Source organism: Mustela putorius, unplaced genomic scaffold, assembly GCF_011764305.1.
Source record: "Mustela putorius furo isolate JIRA1106 unplaced genomic scaffold, ASM1176430v1.1 tig00003899_pilon_pilon_pilon, whole genome shotgun sequence".
Taxonomy (NCBI): Eukaryota; Metazoa; Chordata; class Mammalia; order Carnivora; family Mustelidae; genus Mustela; species Mustela putorius.
In genome coordinates, this window is record NW_025422048.1 from 322766 (window position 1) to 348660 (window position 25895).

At 37.5% G+C, this 25895-nt stretch overlaps 1 protein-coding gene across 2 annotated transcripts in view; it reads right to left on the reverse strand.

The window, feature by feature from the left end:
- The window catches only part of BRCC3 (BRCA1/BRCA2-containing complex subunit 3), a 56149-nt gene that overhangs the window by 19999 nt on the left and 10255 nt on the right, over positions 1–25895 (reverse strand). For both annotated transcript variants that reach the window (XM_004779290.3, XM_004779291.3), the window contains exons 5-7: positions 25037–25124; positions 17722–17810; positions 15933–15988 (exon numbers count right to left, since the gene is read on the reverse strand). In XM_004779290.3, coding sequence (XP_004779347.1) covers positions 15933–15988; positions 17722–17810; positions 25037–25124 — 233 coding nt within the window. The remainder of the gene's footprint in view (positions 1–15932; positions 15989–17721; positions 17811–25036; positions 25125–25895) is intronic.

Below are 25895 nucleotides of genomic sequence, written 5' to 3' on the forward strand. Positions count from 1 at the left end.
TATTTTATACTTATCCCTAAGTATTGTGAATGGGATTTTATTCCCTATCGGGGTAGTTTGTTTGTGTATAGAAACTTAACTGATCTTTATATATTTGTTTTTTATTCTGCAACTTTACAGAATTTATTAGTTTTAAGGATTTTTTTAAATTTTTTTTTTAGTTTTAATTTTTTTGTTGTTGTTGAGTCTTTAGGGCTTTCTACATATATGATGTCATCTGAGATCTGAGATAAGTTTTACTTCTGATATAGAAGACTTTTCTTTCTTTTTCTTGTATGACTGCTCTAAGACTTCCTGCACTGTGTTGAACAGAAGTGGCAAGACTGGGTATCTCTGCCTTGTAAAAAAAAAAAAAAAAAAAAAAAAAAAAAAGCTATCCTTGAAAGCTTTCAGTTTTCCCCCTGTTCCTTCTATACCTATTTTGTTGAATTCTTATGCTTTTCTGCATTAACTAAGGTGATCATGTGGTTTTTATCATCTTTCATTCTGTTAATACAGTGCATCAACTTGATTTATTTGCATATGTTGAAACATCTTTATATCCCAGGGATAATCACATTTGTACACTTGTTAATGGTGTATAATCCCTTTACTGTGCTATTGAATTCAGTTTGCTGGTATTTTATTAAAGATCTTTGCATCCCTGTTCATTTAGGGATATTTGCCTGTAGTACTCTTGCTTTACGCGGCTTTGGTATCAGGGTAATGCTGGTCTCATAAAATGAGTTTGGGAGTGTTCCCTCTTCTGTTTTAAAAGGGTATTAATTCCTCTTTGAATATTTGGTAGAATTTACCTATGAAGCCATCTGGTCCTGTGGTTTTTCTCCTAGTCTGTCATCTTGCAGATGTCACTCTACATGTAATTTACAGTTTATGACAGTAGCTATTTCCCTCGTGGATATGAGTATTCTTTTTAAAGTTATTTTTTCATGTTTTTGCATGCTGGGAGGTTGGCTTTATCTCTAGATATGTAATACCTAGAAGCTTTAGGAATGTTCCATTTAGGGACAGGAGGATCTGGTGCAATTGGGACATTTTTTTTAACTAATGGCTTACAACATCCCTAAGATAACTGAGGACATTCCATTGTTATTCCATTTGAGAAAGACAGGAGTATAAATATCAAAAAGGATGTGTGTGTGTGTGTGCGCGCGCGTATAGATGCCTATTTCCTTTCGAAACAGCCATTTACTGTCTACCTGTTCACTTCTTTTCTGTGATGGAGAATTTAACTTTGCTTAAGGTACTATTTTTGGAGTTTTTGTTTAGTTCTCAACCAAAGGTAATTTTAACTAATACAACCTAGTAAATTGTTACACACATATTATGAACCTAAATAAAAACATTCTGATTATTTGACTTTAACTTTGGGGCAATGAATATAGGGCAATATCTATGTATAAGACAGAAGCTATTCATATAAGAATAAACATATACATACACACACATATTTATATATGCACTATCTCTATGTTTGCAACACACACACACACACACACTTGTACTCAGCCCCTGAAGTAAAACCCAGCATTATACGCAATTAAATGTTAAAGTAGGGGCGCCTGGGTGGCTCAGTGGATTAAGCCGCTGCCTTCGGCTCAGGTCATGGTTTCAGGGTCCTGGGATCGAGCCCCGCATCGGGCTCTCTGCTCAGCAGGGAGCCTGCTCCCCCCTCTGTCTCTGCCTGCCTCTCTGCCCACTTGTGATCTCTCTCTCTGTCAAATAAAATAAATAAAATCTTTAAAAAAATGTTAAAGTAACTCCCTTGCATTACTGTATAACTTTAAGCTGTTCTCAATTGGAAAAAAATGAATAGAATGCTCAGTCGTTCCATTATTTAATCATTCATTCAATGTTCATTCTGTTCCTGTCTTATATTTTTCTGTTTCTGTCCAGGTTGCCCTTTTCCTTTATGGATTCTTAGGTCCCTTAAATTGCCTATCACAATGCTGAATGCCGCACTACAGTCTTGATTACTGAATACATTTGAGAATCTAGGTAGGAGTAGAGGAGTAGGAGTAGGGTCTGCAGCTTTTACTTCTTGATTTCCCTCTAACACATCCTGTAGAAAAGAAACTGCTCCAGATATCCCCTAAGTATCTTCCCTAGTAAACGAAAGCCCTAATTTTTAGCTGGGTGCATGGATTCCAAGCTAAAATACTTCTTAGCGTCTCTTACAGCTCGCTGTTACTGTATACTTGCCAGCTAATAAGAAATACATGAAAAAGTTATATGTACTACCTGTTTAGAATATCATGGTAAATCTTAAAGTTTATCATCCATCTTGGGTTATTTGGAGACCTTGTAAAATGGAGTAACAAGACATAAGATGCCTATTTTCTTTCGAAACAGCCATTTACTGTCTACCTGTTCACTTCTTTTCTGTGATGGATAATTTAACTTTGCTTAAGGTACTATTTTTGGAGTTCTTGTTTAGTTCTCAACTAAAGGTAATTTTAACTAATACAACCTGGTAAATTGTTACACACATATTATGAACCTAAATAAAAACATTCTGATTATTTGACTTTAACTTTGGGGCAATGAATATAGGGTAATATCTATGTATAAGACAGAAGCTATTCATATAAGAATAAAAGGCTAGACCTAAAAAAATGTATGAGTAGATTTTCAACTTTATTAGTGATCAACAAAATGCAAACTAAAGCCACAATGTACCATGATTACACACTCACCAGAATGGCAAAATGAACAAGACAGAGATTACCAAGCATTGGCAAGGATGTGGAAGAAGCAACTCTCTAGTATTTCTGGTACTGACACTTTGGAAAACTGTTGGCATTATCTATTTAAAGCTGAACATCTATACACATATACCTATATATTCCACTCCTAGGTAGGTACCCAACAGAAATACCCAACAAATGTACATATGTTCACAACAACAAGAATATTCATAGCAGCACAATTAATAAGAGCCTCTTAAAAACTGGAACACTCAGTGGAATGAATAAACTGTGGTATGCTTATACAATGAATACAGCAATGAGAATTATTAAGCTATTGCTTCATGCAACAACATGGATGAGTCTTACCAACTGATTGAAAGAAACTACACACAGGAGAGTACATATTGTATGATTCCATTTATAAATGGTTGAAAAACAAGAGAAAGTGACCTATGGTGTTAGAAGTCAAGATTATGGAAAATCAGGATTCCAACAAAAGCATCTGGCTACAGAGCTATGTTCTTACTTATTATGCTAAATTGTCTTTCCAGAAAAGAGAAAAAAAATCCAATTCGTCTTATAACTTAATAAAATAATCCTGAAACCAAAACCACTCAAGAGAAATCCAAGTCAAGAATACTTGAGGCTAATCTCACTTATGGACATAGAGGTAATATCTTGAGCCAAATATTAGCAAATAGGATTGACTTTGTATTAAAAGAACAATACATCATGGGAAAGTAGGGTTTACCTCAGGAATGCAAAAACAGTTCAGTTTAAAGAGTTTTCAATGTAAATCATTACCTAAACTAATGAAAAGGGGAAAGAGCCACATTATCAATTCAGGAAATGACAAGCAGGCATATGATAAAATGAGAGACATTCATAATTAAAAATTCTCAGGAAACTTCCTTAAGTTAATGAAGGAATAGAGGATGTCTACCACAAAATCATAACACCCATATTTGATAGAACATCAGAAGTATTCCCATGAGAGTCAGAAACACAGTGATGTTTGCCACTCAACTCTGGTATTCAACTTTTGTATGTAGGTTGTACCAGTAAGAATACTTCTGACTGCTGATTATGATCATCTACCTAGAAAAATACACAGCACCTATATGGCAAGAATAACCATCCAGAATTTATGATAGAAAAAGGGGGGAAATCCTATTTAGAAAAGCAACAAAAAGTATTAATTTAATGAGAAATACTATATTGTATATTTGTTGGCTTTGCTACCATATACTGTCTCTTCCAAAATCCTTTCTCCTTCAAGGCGAGGAAAGGACCTGGGATCAGCTTCCCACAAACCGAATAAATGCAGACCACCAGCTGTGTGACCAAGTGGGCCTGGCTTCTGATAAAATGCTCTGGGTTAGAAAGGCTGCAAGTGAACATAAACACGTCCTAGGCACCACTGCATATACTTCTTGTTCTTGGGCTCTGTCCCTGGCTGGGATCCAGACTATGAACAGGGATGGCTATTAACTTGGGGGCCACAGAAAAGCTCTAGTGATGTGGCATCAAGTCTCTTAATTTCTGAGTTCATTTCCTCACCAATAAAGGGGGGGTGGGCACAGGAGTTTTGGCAAAATTGAATGAGAGGAGGCACATCGAGTACCTGACAGTTACCATTAACAATGACTTCTGTCAATGTCTTTCCAGTGTCTATGGTTTTTCCCCTATGATCTCTGGATGTAATGAATTATAATACATTAAGATTTCCTGAAGCTGAAGGAACCTGTATTTCTGGATTAAACTGAACTTGCTCATTGTGTATTATTCCTTAATAACACTGTTATATTTGATTTGCTGATACTTTATTCTGAATTCTTACATCTTTAAGTGATACTGGTCAACAGTTTTTTTCTGTGATATCTCTAATCAGATTTTGGTGTCAAAATTATTCTAGTTATTTTTAAAAATTGGGGAGCTTTTAACCTTTCTGTATGGTCTGGAAAAACATGTAAATGGATTTAGAGCCACCTATCCTTCAAAAGTTACTTAGAATTCAGCTGTGAAGCCATGTAAACATGACGGCTTTTACAATTATAGACCCTTAATCACTATTTTCAGTCTCAGCTTTGATAACTGCACTAAATAATTTTCTATTTTTTAATCAGCTTTGGTATATTTTCCTATGAAATCACCCCTTTCTTTAGATCTTAAAATCATTTGTCTGTCACAAAAGTCATGTACTGATGACATATAATGTGTTTTTTTCCCACTTTTGTCATACAGTACAATGTGCATGAAGTACAGTTCAAAGAAGTCTAACATAGACTCCAGTAGCCACTTTAACAAGGGTACAGAATTTTCCATCAACAACTCTAAAAAAATTCCCTCATGGTAAGCCTTTATACTCATACCCCACCCCAATCCATAAGCCCTAGCAACCAATGACTTATTCTCTATCCTATAATTTCATTTTTCAGAATATCACATAAATGCAATCATACAGCATTTGAGACCCTTTGAGACGGCCTTCTTCCACTTAGCCTCCAGTTCTTACAAGTTGCCTATGTTAAAAGTTCATTCCTTTTTATTGTTGAGCATTTCTCCACCGTATAGGTGTCTTAGAGTTTGATGATCTACTCACCTATGGAAGGAATTTGGGTTGTTTACATTTTATGGCAGTTATGATAAAGCTGTTATAAACATATGCATACAAGGTTGTGTGAAATTATGTTTATTTCTCTACGGCAGAAAACAAGAAACTGCTAAGTCCCAGTTTTCTAAAGTGACTTCATCACGGTGCATTTCCACCAGCATTTTATGAGTTCCAGTTCCATGTTTGTTTTCTTAGTAGCTAGTGATGTTCACCATCTTCTCATGTGCTTATTTGCTATCCTTATAGACTTGAAGTATTTGTTCATGTCTTTTGCCTGTTTCTTAATCAGGTTGTTTGCTTTTTTTGTTGGGTTTTAAGAGTTCGTTATCTATTCTTGATACAAAGTCTATAGTCAGATATGTGACTTGCAAATATTTTCACTCATTCTGTAACTAGTCTTTTTATTCTCTTAAAAGTTTCTTTCATGGGGAGCCTGGGTGGCTCAGTCAGTGAAGCGTCTGCCTTCGGCTCAGGTCATGGTCTCAGGGTCCTGGGATGTAGCCTCACATTGGGCTCCTTGATCACTGGGGGACCTGCTTCTCTCTCTGCCTGCTGCTCCCCCTGCTTGTGCTCTTTCCCTCTGTCTGACAAATAAACAAAATCTTTTAAAAAATTAAAATTAAAAATAAAACAAGTTTCACTCAGCAAAGTTTTTAATTTTGATGAAGTCTCATTTATCAAGTTTTCTTTTATGGAAAATACTTTTGGTTCTATGTGTAAGTTGTTGGCAGGCCCAACATTCAGATTTTCTCCTCTCTTTAACTCTAAAACTTTCATAGTTTTGTTTTCTATTTGAACCTATGATCTTTTCTATATACAAAGTTTGATATAAGACTAGATTGACATTATTCTGTATATGCTGGTCTAATTATCTAACACCATTTTATTGAAAATGCCATCCTTCCTTCACTGTACAGCTTTTCCAGTTTTGTCTGATCTGCTGATTATTGAAACAGCACACAAATGTACTCTCAATTTGCCTCTCTTCTCTACTTTTCGTCTCTCCAGATTTGCCTTTTCTGGATATTTTGTACCATATGTGGCTTAGCAAGTATTCAGGGTCCACCATGTTACAGCATTTATCAGCCCATATGTCGGGTTTTGGCTATTATTAAAAAATGCTGTTATCAGCATTTCTTTGAACACTTGTTTTCAATTGTCTTTGGTGTTACCTAAGGGTACCACTGCCAGGTCATACGTTAATTCTATATACAATTATTGAGGAATCACCAAACTTTTCCACAGCAACTGAAGCAATGTCTATTCCCATCTACAATGAGTCAGGGTTCCACTGTCTCCACAGCCTCAGCAACATGTTATTTTCCTTTAAAAACTTAGACCTATCCTACTGGGTGGGAAGTTAGGGTAAGTTAGTTACTGTTTTTATTTGCATTTCCCTAAAGACTAATGATGTAGGGCAGCTTTTTACGTGTTTACTGGCCATGTGTATACACTCCTTGGAGAAATATCTACTTAAGTCCTTTGCCCATTTTTAAAAATTGAGATACAATTCATATAAAATTAACAATTTTATTTTATTTTATTGTTTAAAGAGTTAATTTATTTGACAGGTGGAGATCACAAGTAGGCAGAGAGGCAGGCGGGGGGTAGGGGGGAAGCAGGCTCCCCGCTGAGCTGAGAGCCCGTTACGGGGCTCGATCCCAGGATCCCGGGATCATGACCTGAGCAGAAGGCAGAGGCTTTAACCCACTAAGCCACCCAGACGCCCCTAAAATTAACCACTTTAAAGTGAACAATTCAGTAGCACTTAGTACATTCATGATGCTGGGGGACCACAACACCTAACTAGTTCTACAACATTTCTATCACCCCAAAATAAAACACCATATTCATTAAACAGCTGCTCCCCCATTCTCCCCTCTCTTCAACCCATTGCCAACCACCAATTTGCTGTCTCTGTGGATTTAGCTATTCTGAATACTTTATATAATGAAATCATATAATATATGACTTTTTGTGTTTGGCTTCACTTAGCGTAATTCCTCCATGTTGTAGCAGGTTTCAACATTTCATTCCTTTTCTCTGAATGAGTAATATTCCAAATGAGTAATATTCCATTCAAAGGATATAGCTGATCCTTAAACAACATGGGTTTAAATTGTATGAGTCCACTTACATATATTTTTTTCTTATAAATACAGAATAGTAGTATAAATGTATTTTTTCTTATTATTTTATTAAAATTTTCTTTTCCATATTAGAATACAGTATATAATACATATATAAAAGATGTGTTAATTGACTATTTATGTTATCAGTAAGGTTTCTGGTCAACAATAAGCTATTAGTAGTTAATATTTGGGGAAGTCAAAAGTTATATGTGTATTTTTTACTGAGGGTTGGCACCCCTAGCCCCCATGTTGTTCAAGGGTCAACTGTACTATATTTAGCTTATCTATTCATCAGTTGGTGAACATTTGGGTTGTTTCCATTTTTTGACTATTGTGAATACTGCTGCTATGAATATTCACATACAAGTATTTGAGTTCATATTTTTAATTCTTTTGGATATATACCTAGGAATACAATTAGTAGAACATAAGATAATTCTAACTTTTTGAAGAACCACCAAACTGTTTTCCACAGTGACAACATTTTATAATCCCACCAGCAACATCTAAAGTTTCCAATTTCTCTACATCTTTACCAACTTGCTATTTTCCATTTTGAAAATTATGTTCAACTTATCAAATGTGAGGGGGCATCTCATTTTAGCTTTGATCTGCATTTTCAAAATGACTGATGAATATTTTTTCACATACTTATTGACCATTTGTACATCTTCTTTAGAAAGATCTATTCAAATTCCTTGCCCATTTTTAAATAGAGGGGTTTTTTTTTGTCATTTTGCTGTTGAATTTTGAGACTACCTTATATATTCTGAATACTAGAGCCATAGTAGCTATCTGACTAGCAAATATTTTCTCCTATTCTGTAGCTTGCCCTTTCGCTTTCTCAATAATGTCTTTTGAGGCACAAGAGTTTTTAATTTTTTAAAGTTCACTTTATGTTCGTTATTCATGCTTTTCATGTCATATCTAAGATTCCATCTAAAATCCAATGTCAGGGGGTGTCTGAGTGACTTGGTTGGTTAAGCATCCAACTCTTGATCTCAGCTTAGGTCTTAATCTCAGGGTCGTGAGTTCAAGCCATGTGTTGGGCTCCACACCGAGCGTGGAGCCTATTAAAAAATAAATTAATTAAAATTAAAAATTAAAAAAAATCCAATGTCATGATTATCCCCATGTTTTCTTCTCAGAGTTTTCTGGCTTCGGCTCTTCTATTTAGGTCATTGACCTATTTTGAGTTAACTTTTGTTTATAATAGATATGGATATCCAGTTGTCCCAGCAACACTTGAACAGACTATTCTCTCCTCATTGAATAACACTAGTACCCTTGTTGAAAATCAAATGGCCATAAGTATACAGGTTTACATCTGGATTCTCGATTCTATTCTACTGGTTTATAATCTATACTTATGCCAGATCCACACTGTTTTGGTTGCTGAAGCTTTGTACTAAGTTTTGAAATCCGGAAGTATAATTCCTCCAACTTTGTTCTTTTTCATTATTATTTTGGCTATCCAGGGCACCTTGCAATTTTATATAAATTTTAGGATCATCTTTTCCATTTCTGTAAAAGGGGCCTTAGAATTTTGTCTTTTTAAGATATTATTTATTTATTTGTAAGACAGAGGGAGGGAGCACACAAGCAGGGGGAGCAGGAGAGGGAGAAGCAGGCTCCCCACTGAGCAAGGAGTCTGATGCATGGCTTGGTCTCAGAACCCAGGGATCATGAACTGGGCCAAAGGCAGATGTCCAACTGACTGAGCCACCCAGGCACCCCAGAAAGGGGCATTAGAATTTTAATAGGGATTGTATTGAATCTGGAGATCTCTTTGGGATGTACTCTCACCTTAATGATACTGAGTCTTCTGATCCATGAATACGGGATCTCTTCTGATTTATTTAGTTTTTCTTTAATTTCTTTCAGCAGCATTCTCTATTTTTAACTTTAAAAGTCTTTCCCATACTTGATTAAGTTTTTTTTCCTGGGTATTCCATTATTTCATTATTATGAATGCTACTGTAAACAAACTATTTTCTTAATTTCCTTTTTGGATTGTTCCTTGCTAGTATGTAGAAACATACTGATTTTTGAATATTGACTTTGAGCACTACAGCTTTGCTAAATTTATTAGCTCTAATAGCTTTGGGGGACTTTTTGGGGACTTTCTATATAAATAGGATCATGTCATCTTCAAATACAGATAGTTTTACTTCTTACATTCCATCTTGGATGCCTTTTATTAGTTTTCTTGCCTAATTGTCTTGGCTAGAATTACTAGTACAATGTTGAATAGCAGTGGTGAAAGTGGGCATCCTATCTTGTTCCGGATCTTAGAAAGTTTTCACTCTTTCACCACTAAGTAAAATCTTAGTTGGGGGTTCTCGTAAATGTCAATAAATGTTGAGGAATGTCCTCTAAATTCTTAGTTTTTTGAGTGATATTATCATGAAACTGTGTTGGAATTTGTCAAATGCTTTTTGTGCACCAATTAAGATAATCATGTGGGTATTTCCCTTCATATTATATTAAAGATTTTATCTTAAAACTTGCTTGTATGTCTGGGATAAATACCATTTGGTCATGGCATATAATCCTTTTACTATGCTCTTGCATTCAGTTTGCTAGGGCTTTGCTGAAAATTTTTGAATCTGTATTCATAAGGAATAGTGCCTTGTAATTTTTTTCTTTTACTTTTTTTGTGATATTATTGTCTGGCTTTGGTATCAGGGTAATGGATTCAAAGAATGAATTATAAGTATTCCCTCCTCTTCTATTTTTTGGAAGAATTTGAGTAGGATTAGTGTTAATTCTTCTTTTAGTCTGTGTCAGAATTAATGAGTGGAGTCATCTGGTTTTAGAATTTTCTTTGTCAGGAGGTTTTTTTACTACTGATTTAATCTATTTTTATAGGTTTGTTCTAGTTTTCTTTCCTTTTGAACCAGTTTTGGCAGTTTGTGTATTTCTAGGAATTTTTCCATTTAATTTAGGTTATCTAATATGTTGGCATGTAATTGTTCAGTTTTACCTTATAATCCTTTTATTTCTGGAAGGCCAGTGGTAGTGTCCCCACTTTTATTTCAAATTTTAGTTATTTGTGTCTTCTCTCATTTTTGCCATTCTAACTAAAGATATGTCAATTTTGTTGACCTCTTTCAAGAACTTTTTGTGTATTTAATTCTATTGATTTTCTTTTAAAAAAAATTTTATTTGCGAGAGAGTGAGTGAGAGAGCACACACAGGGCAGGGACAGAGGGAGAGGGAAAAGCAGACTCCTGGTTGAACAGGAAGCCCAATGTGGAGCCCAATCCCAGGACCCTGAGATCATGACCTAAGCCAAAGGCAGACTGAGCCACCCAGGTGTCCCTTATGTATTGTTTTGTCCCTATTTTGTCTTCAACTTTAACACTTATGGTTTCCTTCCTTCTAACTGCTTTGTATTTGGTTGACACTTTTTCCAGTTCCTTAAACTGTAAAGTTAGGTTATTGACTTAAAAAATTTTTTAATTATTTTTTTTAACTTTAATTTTGCTTTCTTTTTTTTTAAGCAATCTCTACAACCAACCTGGAGGGAGAACTCACAACCCCAAGATCAAGAGTCACACACTCTACCAACTGAGACAGCCAGGCACTCCTGGCTGATTTCTTTTTTACTGTATAGCTATAAATTTTCCTCTAAGTACTGTTTTTTGGTAACTCATAAATTTTGGTATACTGTGATTTTATTTTCAATCTCAAAATATTTTTTAATTCCTTTTGTAATTTTTCTTTGTCCCATTGGTTGCTTAAGACTGTATTATTTAATTTCCACATATTTGTGAAATTTCCAAATTTCCATCTGTAAATGATTTCAGATCTCATTCTGTATTTTTAGAAGATGCTTTGTATGATTTCAAACTTTTTAAATCTATTGAGACTTACTTTGTGGACTAACATGTGATTTATCCTGGAGAACATCCCATGTGCACTTGAGAAAAATGTATTTTCAGCCACTGTTTGGTGGATCTACTAGTACCAATATTCTCAGTTTTTGTTTACCTGGGAATGCCAATTTCTCCTTCATTTTAGAGGATGATTTTGCCAGATACAGAATTCTTCCTTAGTAGCTCTGTTCTTTTTTTCTCTCTCAGCATTTAGAATATTTCATCCCACTGCCTTTTGGCTACCCTGGTTTCTGATGATAAATTGCCTTTCAATCTAACCCTAACCCTCGTGTGTAATGAGTCACTTCTCTCTTGCTACTTTCAAGATTCTCTCTTTGCCTTTGGCTTCCAACACTGATTATAATATGAGTCAATGTCAGTCTGCTTGAGTGTATCTTGCTTGGAGTTCTTTGAGATTCTTGGATGTGTATCTTCATGCCATTCATCAAATTTGGGAACTTTTTTTTTACCATTATTCTTTTATATATATTTTCTGCCTGTTTCTCCCTCTCATCTTGTATTGAGACTCCTATTTTGAGTATACTGATAATATTTCAAAGTGCCCCATGGGTCTCTTAGGCTCTGTTCAATTTTCTTCATTCTTTTCACTTTCTGTTCCTCAGACATAGTATCAGTTGATTCTTTCTTTTTTCTTCTCAAATCTGTTGTTGAACCTCTCTGATCAATTTCCCACTTCAGTTATTACACTTCTCATTCCAGAATTCCTAGTTTGTTCCTTTTTATAATTTATCTCTTTACAAATATTCTCAATTTGATAGCCTCTGTCCTTTCCATAGTTTCCTTTAGTTCTTCGTACATGGTTTCCTTTTAGCTTTTTGAGAATATTGATTATAATTCCAATGTCTGTGCTTCCTCCAGGAATTTTTTTATCAATTCCTTTTTCTTGTTTATGGCCCCAAATTTGTTTCTTTGAATGCCTTTTTTGTTGTTGTTAAAACTGGATGTTTTGAATATTATAACAGGAATAGTGGAAACCAGATTCTACCCCACCCTAGGGTTTGTTGTTGCTGCTTGTTTTATCTGATTTTTTGTTTGTGACTTTCTTGAACTAATTTTTCATAATCTATATTCTTTGTTATATATGGCCACTGAGATTTCGGTCCTGTTAGCTTAGTGGCCCTGTAATGACTCAACAAAGAGTTCCTTAAATGTGAGATTGTGATTTTTTTTTTGACTAAGCATTTGCCTGGTTGCTATAAAGTTCTGATTAGCTTTTATAGTTCTAAGAAAGTTGATTCTCACAGGTTTTGCCAAATTATTTGTTTGCTGAGACTTTCTATTTAAACATTTGTTACAGAAGTATTTGTGATTTTTATTTTTTTATTTTTTTTTTTTAAAGATTTTATTTATTTATTTGACAGAGAGAGATCACAAGTAGGCAGAGAGGCAGGCAGAGAGAGAGGAGGAAGCAGGCTCCCTGCTGAGCAGAGAGCCCGATGCGGGACTCGATCCCAGGACTCTGAGATCATGACCTGAGCCGAAGGCAGCGGCTCAACCTACTGAGCCACCCAGGCGCCCCTATTTGTGATTTTTAAAAACATTTTTATAATAGTTACTTTAAGGTCTATCAGATCATTCCCACATCATTGTCCCCTCAGTGTTGGCATCTGTTGGCTACTGTTTTCCATGCAAGTTGAGATTTTTGTCATTCTTCCCATACTAATTCTGAATTATATACTGTGTATTTTGAATATTTTTTATAATCTCCTGGGTCTTGTTTATATTCTACAAGGAATGTTGTTTTTGTTTTAGCAGGCCATCTGCCCAGTTAAGTTCAGGCTGAAAATTCCACAGTGGGCTGTGGTTCCAATGTCAGTTCAACTTTCAGAGCATTTCTAGTGATCTTCAGATCCTTCCTGCCTGCATGCCAGCCAGTGGTTAGTATGGGACTTCTGTGGTGGTCTACTAGTTAATTCAGTTATCATTTATGCTAATTAAGATCAGGTCCATACATTAATGGCTCACGAGTGGGCCCAGAAATTTACAAACAACTTTATGAAGTTGGCGTTAACACACTCCTCCCTTCGTGTAATTTCCTGGAGGCTACCCTTTTTTGGTCTTCCTGCCAGAAATTCTGGACTCTAGTTAATCTTTTATGCTCTTCTACAACTGAGCCTTTGGATACACAGAACTAGTAACCAGCCTTCCATTCTTAAGCCAAAATCACCATCATCATCATTAACAACAATAGCAGCAGAGTAAAAGTTCTCCTAACTAAGAGAATAAAGTGTCTGGAATTGTAGCAATTGTTAAGACTGGTGTCCCAGAGCAGGATACCTAAAATCCAGCACTTGGTGATCCAGGAGAAAAGTGGCCAGCTCTCAATGAATTCACCCTAAAATAAAGGCTCCAGTTAACGAGCTAAGGCTACAAATAATGAGCTATCGTGTTTTTGTTGGCTTGTTCTTAAAAGAGGATGGAAAAGAAGTGTTTTTAAATGTCATAATATATTATAAATATAACGAATATAAATATAATAAAAATAAACAGAAAAAAAATTACCACAGAGGAAACAGGTAACTGAAAAAACAGAAGAAAATTTAACATTTCCTATTTAACTATCATGTCAACAAATCAAGAATAGGATACAGTGAAATAGGAATAAGCACTAAGCAAGGAAAAATCTCTTACGAATTAAAAATATAAAAAACTGCTAAATGAAAGGGCTGGAAGATAAAATCTAAAATATTCTTGAGAAATCAGAACAACAAAAAACAGAGAGAAAATATGAGTTAAAGAGTCACTACTGTCAATCTAGGACCTTTAATATCTGACTAATAGGAGTTCTAGAAAGAGAGAGGAAAAACAAGGGGGAGATTTATCTAAGAACAGAGAAAATGATGTGACACACCGATCCTACTAACCTATGGGGAGAATGAGGTAGTCACAGGAGAGGAAGCTATTAAGGTTCTCTCTTCATGTTGGGGCTTCAACTCCATGAGAGAGGAGAAATACACTGGGTAAATGAAGGTGGGCATTAACCATGAATAGAAGGATTCATGTCCTGATTCCCTAAACCAGCTTGAGACCAGGAAGTCTCCCTTCCCTATAGCGTAAGTTCATTTACCAACACTCCAAATGCCACTTTATTCGAGTCAAAGTGGAGAAAAAAGGAAATAACTCAAAGAATGAGGAATTATCCCCCAAAGACTGAGTTACACTTGAAGAAGCTTTAAATGATGGGACTTGATTGAATTATGAATAAAATCTTTTCTTCCCAGGAATATATGGATTGTTTTATCTGAGGATACAGAAGAAAATGATAGCACAGAACTTCCCAGAGTTGCAGGACAAATGCTGTCTCATTGACAGCATCCAGCAGTTTGAATCATAAAATATCCACACTCCGGTTGTATCATATGAAATTTCACAACATCAAGAATAGAGAAGTTCCCAAAAACTGTCAGAGGAAAAAAAGTGCCCTATAAAAGAACAAGAGTTAGACAGGTAAAAGACTCAAATGCATACCTTTCTTAGAAAGAGTGAACCAAGAAAGATGACACAAAATCCAGACAGTGGACTGAAATGAAATCCACTGAAATCAGTGAATCTAACCAAGGAGAATGATGAAGGAAAGTTCCAGGATGTCAGTCAAGACCTGACTAAGGTAGGAAGATGGAGGGCTTCAGGGAGTAATCCTAGCAAAAGCAGGGACTCTAAAGATTTCTATATTACTCCTAAGAATGTAGAACTCAGGGAGGTGATAAAGGCAGAAAAATAAGGAGAGAAAAGCCATTGAAACACCCCATGGAAAAGCAAAAAGCTATTCAAGAAAGGAAATGGTATCATAATATACTACTTTACACTGCTTGGTTGTACATGGAATAATGATATTGACATAATCATGATGATAAACACTGTATTTTCTACTCTTAGAGTCAACTAGTAGAAAAGGCACAGAAAATGCAATTATGGTTGCAACACATACCACAGCTGTTTGCAACTGTGAAAATATAAAGGTTTATAGTAAAAAATACAAGTAACAGCAGGGAGCCAAAAGATAGTGTCTATTGTCTGTTGTGGACAGAATAAAGGGGCAAACTTGAAGAACAGAAAAGTCATCAACAGAAGAACAAAAGTAGTAATATAACTACACTTGGGGACATGGAGATGGGGCAGGGCATGTGAGCTAAATCCTCATTTGTGAAGGCGAAGTAAAGTATTAAGAATAGATAATATCCAAAATTAGTAAATCAAGAAAGAATATGAAAAGTATATTATTTTGAGATATAAACACAAACATCACTTTGTCTCTACTGAGGTGACTGATGTGTTTCCTTCCACATATTTTGTGTATTTACTAGCAAGTTAGGGTTAGGGTTGATGTGTACATTTCTCTTCTATATCCTTACCCAAATGGTTGCATGCTATCCATACTATACATACTATTCTCATACCTTGCCTTTTTTATTTAATGATGTTTCTTGCAGATATTTCTGTATTACTACTGAATGTCCTTATATTTTTAATGGCTGCATATTATTCCATTATTTAGATGTATAATTTATTTAATTGGGTCTGTACAGTCAATTCCCTGGGATGAAAATTAGCCCACCAACACACACATGCATGCATACATCTCTGTCATACTTACTCTGAGCTCTTCTGGGCCTGTATAGATTGAAAGCAAGTGTAGAGTACTCGGCCAGTCTAAAAGAAAAAAAAAAGGAAAAAGAAAGAGAAAGAGAAAGAAAGAAAGACAGAAAGAAAGATCACACAGAGAAGGATTACTTTAGTAGATTCAAACCTAATACTCATATCCTTATATGGGTGGTATCCGAAGACCTTCTAGAAGTGGAAGGTTAAAAAGGGATTCCGATTTCCATAAGGATCATGTACTCAGCTCAGTCAACATGAAATGGCCTTAAATGAAACATCTGTTCATGTGACAGCAGAGAATTTCTTATAAACATGAGGACCAAGAAACCAAGAACCAGAGCATTTGAACAGTTTTGTTGGAAGCTGACAAACTTATCCAAATATTTATAATGACAATAAATAAATTTATAATGACAAAGCCAAAATCACTTCAGACAAAGTAGAAACTTCAAGATTACTGTTTCTGGAAAAAAGTGGCTTTATGAACAATATTCATTATTAACATAACTTCTCACCATATAACTATGATACTAAAGGACAGAGCATACTTGAGATAGTTTTGGCACAATTCATTCCTACAATGTTAAATGGTAATTTTCTTTTTGTTTGAACTGACACATAGTCAAACCTCTTGACATAAACAAAGAATTCAAACAGAAACACTCTACATAGAAAATTGCTAAGACTAGCCATTGACTGAGCTGTTCAACTTCTCTGAGCTTCTCATCCATCAAATGCAGATGATAATAATCCTCAGGGCGCCTGGGGGGCTCAGCCAGTTAAGCATCCAACTCTTGACTTCAGCTCGGGTCACGATCGCGGGGTGGTAAGATTAAGTCCCACAACAGGCTCTCTGCTCAGCACGGGGTCTGCTTGAGATTCTCTCTCCCTCTCCCTCTGCCACCCCCCCCCATGCATGCTCTCTTTCTCTCTAAAATACATACATAAATAATCCTCATCCTCATAGACCCATGGTCAGGGTTAGAGCATGCTTATGTCAAACACCATACAACAGATTGATAAATGGCAGCACTTGTGGCCATTATTATTATATTATAATTATATAATTATTATTACCATCAAAATATATACAGAATCGGCCACCATGGTCAAATCTCCATCAACTCTTGCCTAGATTACTCCAGTATCTCCCTAACTGTTTTCACAGATGCCATGGATTCCATACTCCCTCCTTCCCCATGTACCCACCCCCATCCCCTGTCCAGTTTACTATCAACACAGTAGCCAGAGAGATCCCCTTAAAACATAAATTCACCCTCCAGTGGCTTCCCAAGTCAGTCAAATCAAAGGCCTCATGAGATCTGGCCCCTGGTTACCTTTCAGACCTCATTGTAGAACGACCAAATGAGTTATTGTCCAAACCAGGATACTTTCAAGAAGTAACCCTAACCCTAATCAAAAGGAGACTGGGATAATGGGATAAAACTGGGACTGCTAGAGGCAAACTGGGACATATGGTCATGGTATTCCTCATTCTGTTGTAGCCACACTGACTTCCTTGATGTCCTCTGAACATGCCACACTCACCTTAGGGTCTTTGCACTGGCTATTTCGTCTGCCTGGAACGCTCTTGCCCCAAGAAATCCACAAGACTTGCTCCCTCACTTTCTTCAGGTCCTGACTCAATGACCCTTCTCATTGAAACCTTCCCTGGCCACCCTATTAAAATTGCAAAAAGATTTTTCTCTATTCTGTGTGTGTGTGCTTACACACACATGCACACCCACACACACACGCACACACACACACACACACACAAATACCTTTGTGTTTTTATCTTCTATGAAACAGGAAAAAATAAGTCCTACAAAGCCTTGATCCATCATCTGGTACATGGCTTGTGTGCGAACATCTGCAAATAAACAAAAATTAAAATCTGCTGTCGATAAACTATATCTTGCAAACACAAAGATTTAAAGATAATAGCAGCATATAGTCCTCCCAGGAGTCAGACTCTATGGGCAGAACAGAGATATATCCTAAGGACAATATACCTTCCAAAGTGTAAACATTTTACTGGGTAAGGGAAGAGTACATTGAGAAGTGTGCAATTAAATAAGAAAAGCTAGATTAATAACTCCTCAGCTGGCCCCCCAAAACTTGATAATTCCTTCCATGAGATTCAAAGAGAAATGAAGGCCCTGAAAGTAGACAAAAAGCTTCCTCAAATAAGCCTTTTGATGGATGTTTTTAGGGAAATGCATACATGACACTTGACAATGAAGAATGGAAATGTAGAAGTATTATGGAGTAAATTCTCATAGAGACTGCAACAGAATTAAAACCAACATTCCAGGGAGCAGAAACAAAATCTCAGTTAAAAGAGTACCCCAAACTAAATAGAGACTAAATTTTAAAATTTGAGGTCTTCAGACCTCATTGTTCATTGTTTATGAAGAATATAAAAGATCAAGTATTACAACAAAATGCTGAAGGGTGTGGACTTATGCCCAGTTACTTTGGCAATATGTTCCCTTTTTAAAAAGATTTTATTTATTTATTTGACAGACAGAGATCACAAGGAGGCAGAGAGGCAGGCAGAGAGAGAGGGGGGAAGCAGGCCCCCTGCTGAGCAGAGAGCCCAATGCGGGGCTCAATCCCAGGACTCTGAGATCATGACCTGAGCCACCCAGGCGCCCCTGGCAATAATACATTCTTAAACACTGGGACTTCTCCCCCTTGTCTTCCTAAGTGAACTGACTAGTAACTTTTAGAACAGAATGCTTGTTTGGGAAAATGTAATTTGTTACAGTGATTGGTTGGAAGCTTAAACAAAGTGCAACCTGTATCTGTCACGGGAGATTGATCCAATCCAACGCTGGTGGTAGAATACCTAATACATCACTGTTTGTTGCAGTGCCAATTACCTCAGTCCGGAAGAACTGAGCAGATCTTAAAACGAGGAGTATAGCTACAGGCATATTTCTCCTTTTCATACACACTTACAAGGACAATAAAGTCTCGTGAGATTTATGAAATAACCTACACCATCTAAATCCCTTTCCTTTCTCTTTTGCAAACTACGTATAGATAACATTTTGGTAAGTTAGCGGTGTGGGTATGACATGACTTCAACTACCTTTTCCTCCACCGACACTTCCTCCTCCATTTCCTATGTTCATAAACAGCATTCCTACTAACCCTTATTGATACAAATAGTTCAAATGCTGCTTCCACCCATTACGAGCCATCTCTGGTTTCAGACAAGGTGTTTCAACTCTCAGTCTCAGCTCAGTTTCTATCCTTAAGAGCCAAGCACTCCTCATTAACTGAGAAGTGTTTTTAAGGAGTAGAATCATTGTAGTATCAAATGCTACAGAAGACAGAGACATAAAAATGTTTACTAGATTTTTCTCTCTGGTTTTTGTTTTTGTTTTTTGGAGGGAGAGCACACATGTGAGTGAGGGAGGGGTAGAGAGAGAGGGAGAGAGTTGATCTCAAGCGGACTCCACACTGAGCATGGAGCTTTCACGGGGCTCGATCCCAGGACCCTGACATCAAGACCTGAGCCAAAACCATGAGTCAGATGTTCCACTGACTGAGCCCCCCAGGTGCCCCTAATGTTTACTAGATTTTCAATGGATGTCACTGATTACTTTCAGTGGACTGGGAGGCAGACTAGAGCAGGGTGAAGAGTGCAAATGAAAAGTGAGAAATGTCTTTGACCTGAAGGAGAATTGGGATTGGCAAGTATTTTTTTTGTTGTGCCTTTTCTTAAACATGAGGTAAAGCTCCATGAAGGCAGAGGCCTTGTTTTTCTCCTTCACTGCTTTATTCCCAGCACCTGGAGGGCTGGACACACAGAGACACTCAAATTTATTTCTTGAAGGAACAAATAAATGATAGGGAAAATCCAGTTTATCCAGGGATAAAGCAGTGTTGGAGAAAGAAGCACAATGAAGAGTGTAAGGTTCTTCAAGTCATGGGAGGCCAGAATGGCAGGATGTCTATTAGCTAAGAGGACGGACAAGGAGAAGGTGAGCCCAGTGAGAAGTAGGTGAGTAAAGAGAAATGGAGAAAATTCCTTTCTAATGAAAAAGTAATGTCTGTCAAATAAATAAGGAAAACCTCTAAAATAAATAAATAAAGTAGGAAGCAGTATTATCTGCTCAATGTGAAAGAAGAAGTGAGTTCAGAGGTTTGGGAATGACAAAAAAGCTAAGGAACTGGTCCATGTCGAAACTAAAAGGACATGCATGATACTAGATGCCATGCATGATCTGAGAACGGGCTCTGGACTGGAAAGGAAAAACTGCTACAAAGGACAGAATTGGGAGAACTGGCCAAATATGAGTAAGTTCTGTAGATCACATAAAAGGATGCTATCAATGTCAACTTTCCTGATGCTGGTAATTGCATGGTGGTTATGGAAATAAATATCCTTGTTCTTGAGAAATATACAATTTAGTATTTAGGGATAAAGGAGCATCATGTCTACAACTTACTCTCAAATTGTGTCTATAGAGAAAATGATAAAGCAAATGTGGCAAAAGGTTAACAATTATTGAATGTGGTTCTTTCTGCTGTTTTTGTAATTTTTCTGTAAGTCAGAAATCCTTTCATAATCAAGTTCCAAAGCATTAGCAGGTCTGTTTGACCCACACCATCCTTTGTTCACATATTTTATATCCCTGCTCCTTCACGGCAAAACCCAATCCAAAGCCAAAAGACTCACATTATACTCTTGAAGGAGTAAGATCCTGGAAGTGGGTTATCAAGTTCTGCTCCAAACTAGTTTCCACTTTCTTTCCTACATATAAAACTTTGTCCTTTGCACATCTTATTGCTATGGCGGGGGGGACATAATTTAACATTTTGGAGTTTGTGCCTTTCATTACAGAATGTTCTCTCACTAATGATGTAACTGTGACTTTTCTTTTCTCTATAGAGCTAACCTAGCCTGTTACTCTTTTAGGTTTAAAGCTTATCTTTATTTTTTTTTTCTAAATTTAAAGTCTAAGTTTAAAGCTGTCCTTAATTCTTTAAAAAAAAATTAAATTCAATTAATTAACACATAATGTATTATTTGCCTCAGGGACTCAGGCCTGTGAATCATCAGGCTTACACACTCCACAGCACTCACATAGCACGTGCCCTCCCCAATGTCCATCACCCAGCCGCCCTGTCCCTCCCCCGCCCCAACCAACCTCAGTTTGTCTCCTGAGATTAAGTTTCTTATGGTTGTCTCCCTCTCTGTAAAGCTTATCTTTAATGACATTTTCTTCTTGTTTCATTTCTTAGTCCTAAGGCTTTTATTTTACATTTGCTGCTTTAATTTGCTGGTGCAAATGCTCTTTATGTATTCCTTATTGTAGTTACTCTTTATTTCCCCTTTAGTATTTTAACTGTTTTTCTTCCTCATAAAATCATAAGGTCCAAACCAGCAGAAACTGTGACTACATTGTTGCATCCATTATAAATTTGTTGACTAATCACTTTTCACTCCTTCTCACTTGTCATTCCTATTTTTTTTTTAAAGATTTTATTATTTACTTATTTGACAGACAGAGATCACAAGCAGGCAGAGAGGCAGGCAGAGAGAGAGAGGAGGAAGCAGGCTCCCGGCCGAGCAGAGAGCCCGATGCGGGGCTCGATCCCAGGACCCTGAGATCATGACCTGAGCCAAAGGCAGCGGCTTAACCCACTGAGCCACCCAGGCGCCCCACTTGTCATTCCTATTAAACATAATTCCTGTACACACTTTAAATCATCACTCATGTTTTTTCCCAAGACTTGCTAACACAGGGCACCAGTTTGACTCGACTCTTCAACAGCCATTTGGAGATGAGCTACATATCTTTGTAGCTACACGATTCCTCAGGCTCTGGAAGTCCAATGTGAGGAATCGTGTAGCTACTTGCTAACCAATCTAGCCATTGTGAAGAGCAGTTCAGTTGGGAGAGGATTTTTTCTTTAGTTTTATCTACAGTTTGGAGATCTTCCAGTGTTGTCTGCCCTTCAACTTTTTTTTTTTTTTAAAGATTTTATTTGTTAGAGGGGCGCCTGGGTGGCTCAGTGGGTTAAGCCGCTGCTTTCGGCTCAGGTCATGATCTCAGGGTCCTGGGATCGAGTCCCCCATCAGGCTCTCTGCTCAGCGGGGAGCCTGCTTCCTCCTCTCTCTCTCTGCCTGCCTCTCTGCCTACTTGTGATCCCTCTCTGTCAAATAAATAAACAAAATCTTAAAAAAAAAAAGATTTTATTTGTTAGAGAGCGAGCAAGCACAAGCAGGCAGAGCGGCAGGCAGAGGCAGAGGGAGAAGCAGGCTCCCTGCCGAGCAAGGAGCCCGATGCGGGGCTTGATCCCAGGACCCTGGGATAATGATCCGAGCCGAGGGCAGTGGCTTAATGCACTGAGCCGCCCAGGTGCCCCATGCCCTTCAACTTTAGATATCCAGTCATGCTCTCTCCACATCGAGTTGTACAGATAAATGCTTTGCTACTGTGCTAATAAGCACGGGACAGAACATCTTATACAGGATTTCACATATTCTGATTTTCTGTCAGTGAGGAAACCGTGGCACAGAGAGTTAAAAGATCTTCCCAACCTGTAAGGGACTGAAAAGACATTCTAGCACACCTGTTCCCTGACAGAACGTAAAGCTGCCATTCCCAGCCCCCATGCTGTAAGAACTCTGAGCTTTCCATTTTGTTCTTTATTCCCTTGCCTTACCCAGTTAGGTGTTACTATTTTTTTCAGTGTAAGATCTCAATGCTCTAGTCTCCAAATTTATTTTGTGTTAAATTATTTTCCTTTGGCTTCTTAATCATCGCATTATTTACAGCTGAAGAAAACATCCAGAGACTGATAAAGCTTTTTTTTCCCCAAGTTCTTAAGAGTTTCTTTTTTGCAAGAAAATTCTCCATTGTACTCATTACCATAGCGACGATATTGTTCAGGAATAAATACACTCCAACCTTCCTTTCATTGGTGCTTGGTACTTACTTCTCTCTGGCTATGCTACTACTATGGGAGAAATTTGAGGCAAATCTGATTTTAGTGTTAATGGTGGCAGGAAAAAATTGCTATTATTTTTTAGTAAAAGTTAGATAAAACCAAACACTGAATTTATTCAGTGATATTAAGGTTTTACAGGAATATATTCACAGCTATAAAAACAACACTTATTAGGACATTAGTGAACTGAAGAATTTAAATAAGGTCAGTAACTTAAATAATAATATTTTAATATTAATTTCTCAATTTTCATAAATATACTGTAATTATGTAAGAGAATATCCTTGCATTTAGGAAATTCATACCAAACATTATTCAGGAGTTAAGGTGAATACTGGCTGTGACTTATTTTCGAATACTTCAGATAAAACATACTCACACACACAAACATAGAACAAAAGAAAATGTGGTGAATCTGGGGCAAGAGATTCAGGAATTCTGTGTATTATTTATCAACTTTAAGCTTGAAACATAGGTTTAAGAACACCTCTATTGTTACTGCAAGCTCCACTTCAATCTTTTTTGTTTTCCAATTGAAAAAACTCTCTTGATGATATATTTTTTGTTGACACAAGATATCCTAGGCATGTCACTCTTTTTTTTTTTAAAGATTTTATTTAAAGATTTTATTTATTTATTTGACAGAGAGAGATCACAAGTAGGCAGAGGGGCAGGCAGAGAGAGAGAGAGAGAGAGAGAGAGGGAGGGAAGCAGGCTCCCCGCTGAGCAGAGAGCCCGACGAGGGACTCGATCCCAGGACCCTGAGATCATGACCCGAGCCGAAGGCAGCGGCTTACCCCACTGAACCACCCAGGTGCTCTGGCATGTCACTCTTAATGTTAGCCACAGGTCAGGTAAATTTCTGTCAGCAAGAAATCGAGCAAGTCTATTCGCTCCCTTACTCTGTACCAATATTTAACTGGGACTACACACCAGAATTCTTTGAGGAGTATATTATGAAAAGAACATACCCACCTAGGACCTACCCCAGAGACTACTATAGCAGGCCCAGGTGGGAAAGATGCATTTAAGACAGGCGCATCTCGCAGCAGCTCTCCCACGTGACTCTGGGAGGCCTCCCTCCCCACCCACCACGCTCAACCCAGAGGACCACTCATCTGCCATTCTAGTCCCACACTGCGCTGCTACTGCCTTTCTGGCACTGGCGCCGTGGTGCAGGTGAATGCAGAATTTACAATTATCTCAAGCCCCTAGACTGGAAAAAGAACACCACAGTGAAAAGTGAACTTAACCCATGTAAGCCTCAGGTTACCCATCAGTACACTGCGGGGAGTATCTCTAACTCACGGCTGCTTTGAGGACTGGAGGAGAAAACATTCACAAACCATTAGCAAACGGTTATATGCCGAACAATGTTAGCTCACTCTCCCTAAGCGAAGTTCCTCTACTTCTCTCACGAAGCCAGGCAGAAACAACAAAATGACCAGCACTCAGAAAAGTGGTAAAGATAAAAAGAGAGAAAACCATTTTGTTACGCTGTACGGATTAGTGGGGTGAGGAGGTTAGGTTAGAGCCTCAACAGCTCAGAAGGAATATGTGTGAAACCTCAGTTTTGTAAATCTCACCCCTCACCCCTTCGAGTCTTCCAAATGGGAGTGTACTAGATGGTGGTATTCAGCAGTCACCAAGGTTCAGTGACAATTTAATGTTTTTTTATGTCAGCCAACTGTCAGGCTCTAGTTAGTAATGGTGTCTGTCTGGAAGACATTGAAAATGGGAAGCAGAAATTATACCTCTATTAAAAATAGTATGAAATAAATCATTACTTTTAAAACATAGCAAAATAAAAACAAGGGCACCTGTTTAAGGATAATTAAAGTATGATTTAAAATAACCATCATTCATGTAACAGACAAAGACGATACTGATTTCTAAGAACAACAAACATGGGGCACCTGGGTGGCTCAGTCGGTTGAGTGTTTGTCTTCAGCTCAGGTCATGATCTCAGAGGCCTGGGATCGAGCCCCCCAGGAGCCTCCCCTCTCGCTGCTTCTCCCTCTCCCTTGGCCCCTCCCCACCGCTTGTTCTTTCTCAAATAAAATAATGAAATCTTTAAAAATAAATAAATAAAAATAACAAACAATACAAGGCTATAATACTTACCAACATGTGAAGGCCAAACAGTGATGTGAGGGTGGGAATGGTACCAGCCCACAACTCTCATGGGACGACCCGTTAGTTCAGCCAACCTGTGTGTCTGTCAAGGGATTTCCAACTTGCGGGGGGGAAAATCTGTGATGCTAATGAGGGCTCAGAAAGCATCCTGAGGTTTTAAATAAACCTATTACAACTTAACTCAACCAAAGAATGAAATAAGGTCAATACCCAGACTTTCCCAGACCTCCCATTTAAAGCCAAAGGTGTTTCTTTTTATAACTAGGATCAACTTAGGGCACTGGCTGCCTCAGTTGGTAGAGCATGCAACTCTTTTTTTTTTTTTTAGATTTTATTTATTGGACAGAGAGACAGAGATCACAAGTAGACAGAGGGACAGGCAAAGGGACAGGGAGAAGCAGGCTCCCTGCTGAGCAGGGAGCCCGATGCGGGGCTCGATCCCAGGACCGTGGGATCATGACCTGAGCCAATGGCAGCTGCTTCACTGAGCCCCCCAGGCACCACAGCATGCAGCTCTTGATCTCAGGGTTGGGAGTTTGAGCCTCAGGTTGAGTGTAGACATTACTTTAAAAATTAATTAATCAGTTAAAATAAAAAAAATAGAATCCATCTGGCTTCCATTAAGGTATATAGTTATATCCTCTTAATCCAATTAGCCAACATTTGATCAGGTAAATGCTCATCACTGCGCTATCGGAAAAGAAGCTTATCTAAATTTTTGGAACTCACTTACATTGTTAACTTGAGTTAATATCTTCTATCCTCTGTCTAGCTCCATCCTAGTCACAGTTTTGAAAAAGAAATACAAGATTTAAAAAATTCATTTGATTTCTCTCTGGCAGCCCGC